Raw genomic sequence first — 13,471 nt, forward strand, 5'->3', positions numbered from 1 at the left:
CTGTCTTGTTTACCTCATGGCCACCTTTTAATATCAATGAAGTTTGTAGTCAAATAGCAGAAGGAAATACATAAGATTACTATTCTTTATAGACCTTGGCTGCAATGGATGTTAAGAAACATGAATTTTCTGATAAAGCTATGCTTAAAACTAACAACAACTACAATCCATAACTTTCAATATTACTATACCCAGGCCAAGCACTGGACCAAAGCCAAGTTTGTTTAGAATTGTTCTCTTCCAATAATTTGATCACTGATCTTTGCTTGCAGTAAAAGTGTCCAAAAGTTACTTAATATTGTGTACAAGTTGTCATTTTAGGTTACAAATTCTTAAAATAGCTATAATATATATATATTTTTTAAATTTTTGAATTTTATTTTATTTTTTATACAGCAGGTTCTTATTAGTTATCCATTTTATACATATTAGTGTATATATGTCAATCCCAATCTCTCAATTCATCACACCACCACCCCCTCACCACTTTCCGCCCTTGGTGGTCCATACGTTGTTCTCTACATCTGTGTCTCAACTTCTGCCCTGCAAACTGGTTCATCTGTACCATTTTTCTAGGTTCCACGTATATGCATTAATATACGATATTTGTTTTTCTCTTTCTGACTTACTTCACTGTGTATGACAGTCTCTAGATCCATCCACGTCTCTACAGATGACCCGATTTCATTCCTTTTTATGACTGAGTAATATTCCCTTGTATATATGTACCACATCTTCTTTATCCATCTGTCTGTCGATGGGCATTTAGGTTGCTTCCATGACCTGGCTATTGTAAATAGTGCTGCAATGAACATTGGGGTGCATGTGTCTTTTTGAATTATGGTTTTCTCTGGGTATATGCCCAGTAGTGGGATTGCTGGGTCATATGGTAATTCTATTTTTAGTTTTTTAAGGAACCTCCATACTGTTATCCATAGTGGCTTTATCAATTTACATTCCCACCAACAGTGCAAGAGGGTTCCCTTTTCTCCACACCCTCTCCAGCATTTATTGTTTGTAGATTTTTTGATGATGGCCATTCTGACTGGTGTGAGGTGATATCTCATTGTAGTTTTGATTTGCATTTCTCTAATGATTAGTGATGTTGAACATCCTTTCATGTTGTTTGTTGGCCATCTGTATGTCTTCTTTGGAGAAATGTCTATTTAGGTCTTCTGCCCATTTTTGGATTGGATTGTTTGTTTTTCTTGATATTGAGCTGCATGAGCTGCTTGTACATTTCGGAGATTAATCCTTTGTCACTTGCTTTGTTTGCAAATACTTCCTCCCATTCTGAGGGTTGTGTTTTTGTCTTATTTGTAGTTTCCTTTGATTTGCAAAAGCTTTTAACTTTCATTCGGTCCCATTTGTTTATTTTTGTTTTTATTTCCATTACTCTAAGAGGTGGATCAAAAAAGATCTTGCTGCGATTTATGTCAAAGAGTGTTCTTCCTATGTTTTCCTCTAAGAGTTTTATAGTGTCCAGTCTTACATTTAGGTCTCTAATCCATTTTGAGTTTATTTTTGTGTATGGTGTTAGGGAGTGTTCTAAGTTCATTCTTTTACATGTAGCTGTCCAGTTTTCCCAGCATCAATTATTGAAGAGACTGTCTTTTCTCCACTGTATATCCTTGCCTCCTTTGTCATAGATTAGTTAACGATAGGTGTATGGGTTTATCTCTGGGCTTTCTATCCTGTTCCATTGATCTATATTTCTGTTTTTGTGCCAGTACCATATTCTCTTGATTACTGTCCCTTTATAGTATAGTCTGAAGTCAAGGAGCCTGATTCCTCCAGCTCCGTTTTTTCCCCTCAAGACTACTTTGGCTACACAGGGTCTTTTGTGTCTCCGTACAAATTTTAAGATTTTTTGTTCTAGTTCTGTAAAAAAATGCCATTGGTAATTTGATAGGGATTGCATTGAATCTGTAGATTGCTTTGGGTAGTATAGTCATTTTCACAATATTGATTCTTCCAATCCAAGAACATGGTGTATCTGTCCATCTGTTTGTATCATCTTTAGTTTCTTTCATCAGTGTCTTATAGTTTTCTGCATACAGGTCTTTTGTCTCCCTGGGTAAGTTTATTCCTAGGTATTTTATTCTTTTTCTTGCAATGGTAAATGGGAGTGTTTCCTTAATTTCTCTTTCTGATCTTTTGTTGTTAGTGTATAGGAATGCAAAAGATTTCTGTGCATTAATTTTGTATCCTGCAACTTTACCAAATTCATTGATTAGCTCTAGTAGTTTTCTGGTGGCATCTTTAGGATTCTCTATGTATAGTATCATGTCATTTGCAAACAGTGACAGTTTTACTTCTTCTTTTCCGATTTGGATTCCTTTTATTTCTTTTTCTTCTCTGATTGCCATGGCTAGGACTTCCAAAACTGTGTTGAAAAACAGTGGCAAGAGTGGACATCCTTGTCTTCTTCCTGATCTTAGAGGAAATGGTTTCAGTTTTTTACCATTGAGAATGATGTTTGCTGTGGGTTCGTTCTATATGGCCTTTATTATGTTGAAGTAGGTTCCCTCTATGCCCACTTTCTGTGAGAGTTTTTATCCTAAATGGGTGTTGAATTTTGTCAAAAGCTTTTTCTGCATCTGTTGAGATGATCATATGGTTTTTTTTTTAATTATTATTTATTTATTTATTTGTTTCTTTATTTATTTTTGGCTGTGTTGGGTCTTCGTTTCTGCGCGAGGGCTTCCTCTAGCTGCAGCAAGTGGGGGCCACTATTCATCGCGGTGCGCGGGCCTCACTATCGTGGCCTTTCGTTGCGGAGGCTCCAGACGCGCAGGCTCAGTAGTTGTGGCTCACAGGCCCAGTTGCTCTGCGGCATGCGGGATCCTCCCAGACCAGGGCTCAAACCCGTGTCCCCTGCATTAGCAGGCAGATTCTCAACCACTGCGCCACCAGGGAAGCCCAGATCATATGGTTTTTATTCTTCAATTTGTTAATATGGTGTATCACATTGATTGATTTGCATATATTGAAGAATCCTTGCATCCCTGAGATAAATCCCACTTGATCATGGTGTGTGATCCTTTTAATGTGTTGTTGGATTCTGTTTGCTAGTATTTTGTTGAGGATTTTTGCATGTATATTCATGAGTGATATTGGTCTGTAATTTTCTTTTTTTTGTAGTATCTTTGTCTGATTTTGGTATCAGGGTGATGGTGGCCTCATAGAATGAGTTTGGGAGTGTTCCTTCCTCTGCACATTTTTGGAAGAGTTTGAGAAGGATGGGTGTTAGCTCTTCTCTAAATGTTTGATAGAATTCACCTGTGTAGCCATCTGGTCCTGGACTTTTGTTTGTTGGAAGATTTTTAATCACAGTTTCAACTTCCTTACTTGTGATTGGTCTGTTCATATTTTCTATTTCTTCCTGGTTCAGTCTTGGAAGGTTATACCTTTCTAACAATTTGTCCATTTCTTCCAGGTCGTCCATTTTATTGGCATAGAGTTGCTTGTAGTAGTCTCTCAGGATGCTTTGTATTTCCGTGGTGTCTGTTGTAACTTTTCCTTTTTCGTTTCTAATTTTATTGACTTGAGTCCTCTCCCTCTTTTCTTGATGACTCTGGCTAATGGTTTATCAATTTGGTTTATCTTTTCAGAGAGCCAGCTTTTAGTTTTATTGATCTTTGCTATTGTTTTCTTTGTTTCTATTTCATTTATTTCTGCTCTGATCTTTATGATTCCTTTCCTTCTGGTAACTTTGGGTTTTGTTTGTTCTTCTTTCCCTAGTTCCTTTAGGTGTAAGGTTAGATTGTTTAGTTGATATTTTTCTTGTTTCTTGAGGTAGGCTTGTATAGCTATAAACATCCCTCTTAGAACTGCTTTTGCTGCATCCCATAGGTTTTGGGTCATCGTGTTTTCATTGTCATTTGTCTCTAGGTATTTTTTGGTTTCCTCTTTGATTTCTTCAGTGATCTCTTTGTTAGTAACGTATTGTTTAGCCTCCATGTGTTTGTATTTTTTACGTTTTTTTCCCTGTAATTCAATTTTTTTTAAAGGATGTATACTATTATAGTAATTATCTTGAGGAACTGGGATCTTGAATGCCTTTTTTTTTTAAATTGTAGGTGAATATTTAATTTTATTTATTTATTTATTTTTGGCTGTGTTGGGTCTTCGTTTCTGTGCGAGGGCTTTCTCTAGTGGCGGCAAGCGGGGGCCACTCTTCATCGCCGTGCGCGGGCCTCTCACTATCGTGGCCTCTCCTGTTGCGGAGCACAGGCTCCAGAAGCGCAGGCTCAGTAATTGTGGCTCACGGGCCTAGTTGCTCTGCGGCATGTGGGATCTTCCCAAACCAGGGCTTGAACCGTGTCCCCTGCATTGGCAGGCAGATTCTCAACCACTGCACCACCAGGGAAGCCCTCCTGTAATTCATTTCTAATCTTATAGTGTTGCGGTCAGAAAACATGCTTGATATGATTTCAATTTTCTTAAATTTACTGAGGCTTGATTTGTGACCCAAGATGTGATCAGTCGTGCAGAATGTTCCATGTGCACTTGAGAAGAAAGTGTAATCTGCTGTTTTTGGATGGAATGTCCTATAAATATCAATTAAATCTATCTGGTCTATTGTGTCATTTAAAGTTTCTGTTTCCTTATTAATTTTTTGTTTGGATGATCTGTCCATTGGTGTAAGTGAGGTGTTAACGTTCCCCACTATTAGTGTGTTACTGTCGATTTCCTCTTTTATAGCTGTTAGCAGTTGCCTTATGTATTGAGGTGCTCCTATGTTGGGTGCATATATATATTTATAATTGTTATATCTTCTTCTTGGATTCATCCCTTGATCATTATGTAGTGTCCTTCCTTGTCTCTTGTAACATTTCTTTACTTTAAAGTGTATTTTATCTGACATGAGTATAGCTACTCCAGCTTTCTTTTGATTTCCATTTGCATGGAATATCTTTTTCCATCCCCTCACTTTCAGTCTGTGTGTGTCCCTAGGTCTGATGTGGGTCTCTTGTAGACAGCATATATATGGGTCTTGTTTTTGTATCCATTCAGCAAGCCTGTGTCTTTTGGTGGGAGCATTTAATCCATTCACGTTTAAAGTAATTATCAATATGTATGTTCCTATGACCATTTTCTTAATCGTTTTGGGTTTGTTTTTGTAGGTCCTTTTCTTCTCTTGTGTTTCCCACTTAGAGAAGTTCCTTTAGCATTTGTTGTGGAGCTGGTTTGGTGGTGCTGAATTCTCTTAGCTTTTGCTTGTCTGTAAAGCTTTTGATTTCTCCATCGAATCTGAATGAGATCCTTGTTGGGTAGAGTAATCTTGGTTGTAGGTTTTTCCCTTTCATCACTTTAAGTATATCATGGCACTCCCTTCTGGCTTGTAGAGTTTCTGCTGAGAAATCAGCTGTTAACCTTATGGGAGTTCCCTTGTATGTTATTTGTTGTTTTCCTCTTGCTGCTTTCAATAATTTTTCTTTGTCTTTAATTTTTGCCACTTTGATTACTATGTGTCTCGGAGTGTTTCTCTTTGGGTTTATCCTGTATGGGACTCTCTGCACTTCCTGGACTTGGGTGGCTCTTTCCTTTCCCATGTTAGGAATGTTTTTGACTATAATCTCTTAAAATATTTTCTTGGGTCCTTTCTCTCTCTCTTCTCCTTCTGGGACCCCTATAATGCAAATGTTGTTGTGTTTAATGTTGTCCCAGAGGTCTCTTAGGCTGTCTTCATTTCTTTTCATTCTCTTTTCTTTATTCTGTTCTGCAGCAGTGAATTCCACCATTCTGTCTTCCAGGTCACTTATCCATTCTTCTGCCTCAGTTATTCTGCTATTGATTCCTTCTAGTGTATTTTTCATTTCAATTATTGTATTGTTCATCTCTGTTTGTTTGTTCTTTAATTCTTCTAGGTGTTTTTTCTTTAATTCCTCTAGGTGTTTGTTAAACATTTCTTGCGTCTTCTCGATCTGTGCCTGCATTCTTTTTCCAAAATCCTGGATCATCTTCACTGTCATTATTCTGAATTCTTTTTTTGGAAGGTTGCCTATGTCCACTTCATTTAGTTGTTTTTCTGGGGTTTTTTCTTGTTTTTTCATCTGGTACATAGTCCTCTGCCTTTTCATCTTGTCTATCTTTCTGTGAATGTGGTTTTTGTTCCGCAGGCTGCAGGATTGTAGTTCTTCTTGCTTCTGTTGTCTGCCCTCTGGTGGATGAGGCTATCTAAGAGGCTTGAGCAAGTTTCCTGACGGGAGGGAGTGGTGGTGGGTAGAGCTGGGTGTTGCTCTGGAGGGCAGAGCTGGGTAAAACTTTAATCTGCTTGTCTGCTGATGGGTGGGGCTGCGTTCCCTCCCTGTTGCTTGTTTGGCCTGAGGCGACCCAACCCTCGAGCCTACCTGGCTGTTTGGTCGGAGTAATGGCAGACTCTGGGAGGGCTCACGCCAAGCAATACTTCCCACAACTTCTGCTGCCAGTGTCCTTCTCCTCACGGTGAGACACAGTCACCCCCCGCCTCTGCAGGAGACCCTTCAACAGTAGCAGATAGGTCTGGTTAAGTCTCCTATGGGGTCACTGCTACTTCCCCTGGGTCCCGATGTGCCCACTACTTTGTGTGTGCCCTCCAAGAGTGGAGTCTCTGTTTCCCCCAGTCCTGTCAAAGTCCTGCAATCTAATCCTGCTAGCCTTCAAAGTCTGATTCTCTAGGAATTCCTCCTCCCGTTGCTGGACCCCCAGGTTGGGAAGCCTGACGTGGGGCTCAGAACCTTCACTCCAGTGGGTGGACTTCTGTGGTATAAGTATTCTCCAGTTTGTGAATCACCCACCCAGCAGTTATGGGATTTGATTTTACTATGATTGCACCCCTCCTACCGTCTCATTGTGACTTCCCCCTTGTCTTTGGATGTGGGGTATCTCTTTGGTGAGTTCCCGTGTCTTCCTGTCGATGATTGTTCAGCGGTTAGTTGTGATTCTGGTGCTCCCGCAAGAGGGAGTGAGAGCACGTCCTTCTAGTCCACCATCTTCAAGCCATTCTACAATAAATTTGTTTATTCAGTCACACTCAGATGTTTTAGCTTATAATTTTGCACTCACATTAATGGACTTCGCAGTATGCATAGTAGATTTGTTAACCATAGAGATATGTGAGTATGTTTAATGAGCCTGAAGTCATAGGTTTGGTACTCAAGCAGTCTTCGCCCAAGATAATCTTATTGATACATGCTGTTAGTCAGAAGGGCTGAATAAATATGATTATTATAAGCTTATCCCCACTATTGGGGAAATAACTCAAAGTATATATAGTAATAATGCAATTCTGTAGCCAGTAGAATCACCTTAAATGTAAAGGCCAGAACATTATTGTAACAAAATGTATGTTATACACTAGAGCCATCTTCAGTTTAATATTATCTTATTCGCAATCTGTCATTTCTGTATCCTTCATTTCAGCCTCCATTATATCTAATTAGAATGCAGTCAGGGCTAAATTACACTTTGAGTGATTAAAAAAGAAAAAGAGGGGGCTTCCCTGGTGACGCAGTGGTTGAGAATCTGCCTGCCAATGCAGGGGACACGGGTTCGAGCCCTGATCTGGGAAGATCCCACATGCCGCAGAGCAACTACGCCCATGAGCCACAACTGCTGAGCCTGCGCGTCTGGAGCCTGTGCTCCGCAACAAGTGAGGCCGCGACAGTTTGAGGCCCGCGCACCGCGATGAAGAGTGGCCCCTGCTCGCCGCAACTAGAGAAAGCCCTCGCACAGAAACGAAGACCCAACACAGCCAAAAATAAATAAATAAATTAATTAGTTTAAAAAAAAAAAGAACAGGTGGGAGGTTGCAAGCAAATGAAAGCAAAAAGAAGTTTTCAAGGGGCCTGTTTAATTTTAGAACAAACTCTTTTGGGGCAGTTCAGAAATAGCCTTTCTCATGAGACAAGCAATGCCTGTTACAAATTACAGTTACAGATCTTTTTTCTTTTTTAATCCATTAAGCTGATACTTCCAGTTACCTTCTACTACCCCTTTACTTCCTCCTAACCCAATTAGGCATACCATTGCCCTAGCTGGGGTCACTACATTCACTTTTGTTTTTTTAATTAAGTGGCACTGGTCTTCCCTCAGTTTCATCTGCATTATATTTTAAAAAATGAATTGATAGAGTTCTAATTATATTTTGAAGTAAGAATTTTAAAAATTGTCCATAATTTATATAAGTATGAAACATGTTTTTGAAACTTGAAAAACCAGATTTTCTCTTTCTCTTTGGCTGTAGATTACATTCAACTGAAGCAAGATTTTTTTCCTACTTTCTCTATACCCTTCTCTTATTACTGATACTTTCCTGTGATCTTATCTTCTGAATTATTTGGTACCCACAAAACCCTGTGTGTAACCATTATTTTTTCCAAAGAAAAGAATAGTATTTTATTTTATTTTTTTAACCACTTTTATACAGAAAACTTAGATTATATTAGATACTTTGTCTTCTTATTAAAAACTATTATTAAATTAATATGTGGATTTTTTTCTTTTTGTTAAAACCCAGAGCTAACCTATGGACTGTTGATCCCTATTCCCTGTCAGGTAGCCACCAAGTGCTGCTGATTCCTAGAAAGAACTGCTGTTTCTGCTTCACGTTATTAATTTTCTTCCTGGCAGTGACAGCAATAGCTGGCCTAGAGAAGTGGGATGGTTGTTAACAAAATGCTTATAGCAGAGAACAGCATGACTGCCATAAATTGAACTTCTTTGTTAAGTTGTGTGGCACTTTTTTTTTCTTAGGAATAAGAGCATTTTAGATTAGTGTGTGTCAGACAATAAAACTTGAGAAAGAAATTACTGTTATTTGGCAATATTGTAATGTGTATGTTGGTATATTCTTGGGTTCTTTGCTACAACTGCAGTCATTTCCTAAGTACACGAGTTCCTTTCTCTAGGACTCTGTCTTATGAGTTTCTAAAAATACTTTATATTTACATGATAAGGTCTCAGTCGATTACAATTTATGGGCATTATTTGGATCCCAATTCAAGCAAAGAAACAAACAGTGTTAAACAGTTGTAAGACAGTTGTGGAAATGTGAACATTGCCTGGATATTTGATGATATTGAGGAATTATTTTAGGTTTGATAATGGTATTATGGTTCTTTTTTAAAGAAAAGTGTCTTATCTTTTAGTGATATGTATTTAAATATTTACATATGATACGATATCTGGGATTTGCTTCAAAATAATCAGGGTAAAGGGCAGGGAGTGAGTGGGTAGGAATATATATGAAACAAGAGCAGCCCAGTGTTATTGATAATTATTGAAGCTGAGAGATGGGTACATCAAGTTTATTATGTTGTTTTCTTTTTTGTGTGTGTGTGTGTGTGTGTGTGTATGTATTTGAACATTTCCATACTAAAAAGTTTTTAAAAATGAGGCCTTCTTTTCAAATAGTTTTATTTGATTGGGGTTCAAGACTGTATAAAAGTTAAGAAATAAATTTCTCCAGATTCACTTCATCCTTTCACAGTTAAATGAAAAAAAAACTATTATAAGATTATTATTTTTATGATAAATGTTATCTGAATTGTTTTTCTTTTCAATATTCCTAGGAATATATTCTGTACTTGTGGCTCTGATGGCTGGGAAGGCAGAAGTAAGATATAACCCTGCTGTCATACAACCCCCGATGATAGCCGAGTTAATCCGAGAGCTTGGATTTGGAGCCTCTGTGATGGAAAATGCTGATGAAGGGGATGGTGTTTTGGAACTTGTTGTAAGTAAGACATTTTGTGTGGTTAATAGAATTTGCAGGAAAAACTTGGCAAGAATTCAGAAAAGAGTTTGAAAGATAATTAAAATGTTGGGACAATAAAACATCAAATGAAAATTAAGGAAACTGGAAAGATATGACAACGGTGGCCTTCAAGCATAGAATGTAAAAGATAATCATCTCTATTAAGAACCAATAAACAAGAATTGAGTTTGAATGAATAAATGAAAATCAACTTTTAAAATATAGTATGATTCCTACCTAGTAGCACGTAAAAGAATAAATTCTAGATGCATTAAAGACAAATTTTATAAATAAAGTCATAAAACCAGGTATAAGGCATATTCGTTTAAAATGACATTTTCTCCAACTCAGCCAATCAAGTTTTACTTGTATAACTTAAATAATTATAACAAAAAATTTAACCCTGTACCAAATAACTTCCAGCTCAAACAAAAATTTGAATGTAAAAAATAAAACCATGAAATTACTAGAAGAAATATTTGGAGCTTTTTTCAATATTCTATTTTAAAAATTTCAGACATCAGGAAAGTCAAAAGAATTGTACAGTTGAACATTCTTATACACACTGCATAGATTCTACAATTAACATTTTACTGTATTTGTTTTATCATACATCAGTCCATCAGTCCATTGTGGAAATAATTTTAAACTCACAAAGAAATTGCAAAAATAGTACAGAGGATTTCCCTGTAGCCTCTACCTAGCTTTTCCCAGTGATAACATCCAATCTATCATTTAAAAAATAATATTAGAGTAGGAAGAGTCTTTCTAAATATCATACAAAATCCATAAAAGACAAGGTTGATAACTTCAGGTACATAAAAATTTCTTCTTGGGAGAAAAACACCATAAACAAAGTCAAAAGGCAAGTAAAATAATTGTAATTTATATCATAAATGAAGGTTAATTTCCTTAATATATGAAGAACTGTTGTAGATCAATAAGAGCCATCAACCCAAAAGAAAGATGGTAAAGGATATGACCTGACAGTTCACAGAAAACCCAAAACAATACCTCCTTAAATGAAAAAATGTTCGATGTCACTTTTAATAAGAGTAAAGCAAATTAAAACTGCACTGAAATGCCATTTTCCATCTGTGAGATTGGTAAAGATAAAAAGCAATTTTCTTAACGCTGTGTTTGATCTCTCATATATTGCTGGTGGAATGTCAATTGAGACAAGGACTCAACAGAAGAATTTGGCAATAGCTATCAAAAGTAAAATTGCACATAGCCTTTGCCTCAGAAGCTCCGCTTGTAGGAAATTATCCAGCAGACATATTTGGATATGTATGAAATGATATGTGTGCAAAGATGTTCATTATAGTATTTTTATAATAGCAAAAGATAGGAAACAAACTAAATGTCAGTCATTGGAGACTGATACATACGTCCATACCATGGGATACTAAGCAACTATTAAAAAGAATGGGTTGGTTTGTACTTTTTAAAGACTTCTAAAAATTAATAGCTTTATCGAAATATAATTTACATACCATAAAACTCACCCTTTTTAAAGTGTACAATTCAGTGGTTTTTAGTATATTCTCAGAGTTGTACAGCTAATCACCACTATCAAATTTCAAAACATTTTCATTACCCCAAAAAAGAAACCCCATACCTATTAGCAGTCAGTCCTCATTCTTGATATTAATCATTTGAGTCTTCTTTTTTTTTTTTTTTCCTTCATCACTCCAGCCAAAAGTTTGTCAATTTTGTCAATCTTTTCAAGTAATCAACTTTTGGTTTTGTTGATTTTCTCTATTCTCTCTTTTGTTAATTTTCACTCTAATCTTTGTTATTTCCTTCCATCTGTTTGCTTTAGGTTTAATTTGTTTTACTTTTTCTAGTGTCTTAAGGTAGAAAGTTAGGTTATTTATTTGAGATCTTTCTTATTTTAAAATATTGGCACTTATAAATTTCCCTATAGGCACTGATTTCATTTCAATTATTGTACTTTTCAACTCCAAACTTCCATTGGGCCTTTCTAATAATCTGTCTTTATTGATACTCTCTGTTAGGTGGGGTATTAGTCTCATACTTTCCTTTAATTCTTTAGACATCATTTCCTTTAGTTCAGTGAATATATTTAAAATAGCTGATTCAAGATCTTTGCCTAGTAAATCCAATGTCTGGGCTTCGTCAGGGAAAGTTTTTTTCCTGTGTATAGGCCATACTTTCTTGTTTCATTGTATGTCTGAAAGTTTTTTGTTGAAAATATAATGTAGTAACTCTGGAAATAAGATTCTTCCCCTCTCATCAGGGTTTGTTATTTGTTGCTGTTTGTCATTGTTATTGTTTGTTCAGTGACTTCTGAACTAATTCTATAAAGTCTATGTTCTTTGTTGTGTGTGGCCACTGAAATCTCTGTTTAGTTAGTTCAGTTGTCAGCTAATGATCAGACAGTGATTGCCTTAAATATCTGGAACCGATAAGTCTCCCAGTCTTTGCTAAAGAGCTCTTTGTAAATGTTGGGGCATGCCTTGAACACTCAGCCATGCAGTTGTCAGTTTTGCCTTAGCCTTCGACTCCTGCTTCTATGGAGCCTAAAGGTCAGCCTGAGGTGAGAAGTTAGGGCCTTTTCAGTTCTTTTCTGAACATACACACAGCCCTGGACATGTGCATAACCCTATGCATGTGCATGGCCTTCTAGATTCCTAGGAATATGTTGGAGTGCTTATGGACATCTTGCTTCCTGGCTTTCCTTTTTAGGCTTTTTTTGTTAGTCTGTTGTTCGCCCCAACTGTTATCCATTGGCTCAGGCAGCCACAAGGTTAAATAATTTCCTCTAATTGTTTCTGACAAATTCTCCTGGGGAAAAGGCTTTTTGTATTCACTGAGATCATCAGGACAAACAGACATCTTTGCAAGTGGGATATTTCAGAGAACCATCAGACAGGCCAAATAATGACAGTTCTCTGGGAATGAGGCTTTGAAGGTACTCCAGTCCTTTTCTGTCCTCTCTGGTAGCTCCCCTGATGCTGTTTTTCACCATGATTGTGGCCTATCGGTCTTCATGGCTACCCCAGAGCTGGAGGAGAGGGGATGGGAATATGGCAAACTGTAATGCCATATAGCTTGCTGTTTTATTGGAATTCATCTGATTTTCTTGAATAAATGCTTCCTACATTGCTGTAAGCTTTTGTTTAATTTTCATATTTCTTTTTTAATCAGTTTTTAAAATTGAGGTGTAGATGATTTACAATATTAGTTTCAGGTGTACAGCAGAGTGATTCAAAATTCTTACAGATTATACTCCATTTAAAGTTATTGTAAAATATTGGCTATATATCCTGTGCTGTACAGTATATCCTCATAGCTTATTTATTTTGTACATAGTAGTTTGTACCTTTTAATCCCTACCCCTATCTTGCCCCAACCCCTTTCCCTTTCCCCATTTGTAACCACTAGCTTGTTCTCTATGTGTAGGTTTCTGTTTATTATATTCATTTGCTTGTTTTATTGTTTAGATTCCACATATAGATGATAAGATACAGTATTTATCTTTCTCTGTCTGACTTATTTCACTAAGCATAATACCCTCCAAGTCTATCCATGTTGTTGCAAATGGCAAAATTTCATTCTTTTTTTTATGGCTGAGTAGTTTTCCATCGTGTGTGTGTGTGTGTGTGTGTGTGTGTGTGTGTCTTTGTGTGTGTGTGTGTATCACATCTACTTTATCCATTCATCTATTGATGGAACTTAGGTTGCTTCCATATCTTGGCTATT

General features: G+C 36.9%; 1 protein-coding gene across 2 annotated transcripts in view; it reads left to right on the forward strand.

Annotated features, from left to right (window-relative positions):
• ATP7A (ATPase copper transporting alpha) overlaps positions 1 to 13,471 on the forward strand; it is a 165,365-nt gene that overhangs the window by 102,755 nt on the left and 49,139 nt on the right. For both annotated transcript variants that reach the window (XM_082377008.1, XM_082377007.1), the window contains one exon: positions 9,558 to 9,721. In XM_082377008.1, coding sequence (XP_082233134.1) covers positions 9,558 to 9,721 — 164 coding nt within the window. The remainder of the gene's footprint in view (positions 1 to 9,557; positions 9,722 to 13,471) is intronic.

Source organism: Balaenoptera borealis (assembly GCF_965194805.1).
Source record: "Balaenoptera borealis genome assembly, chromosome: X".
NCBI lineage: Eukaryota > Metazoa > Chordata > Mammalia > Artiodactyla > Balaenopteridae > Balaenoptera > Balaenoptera borealis.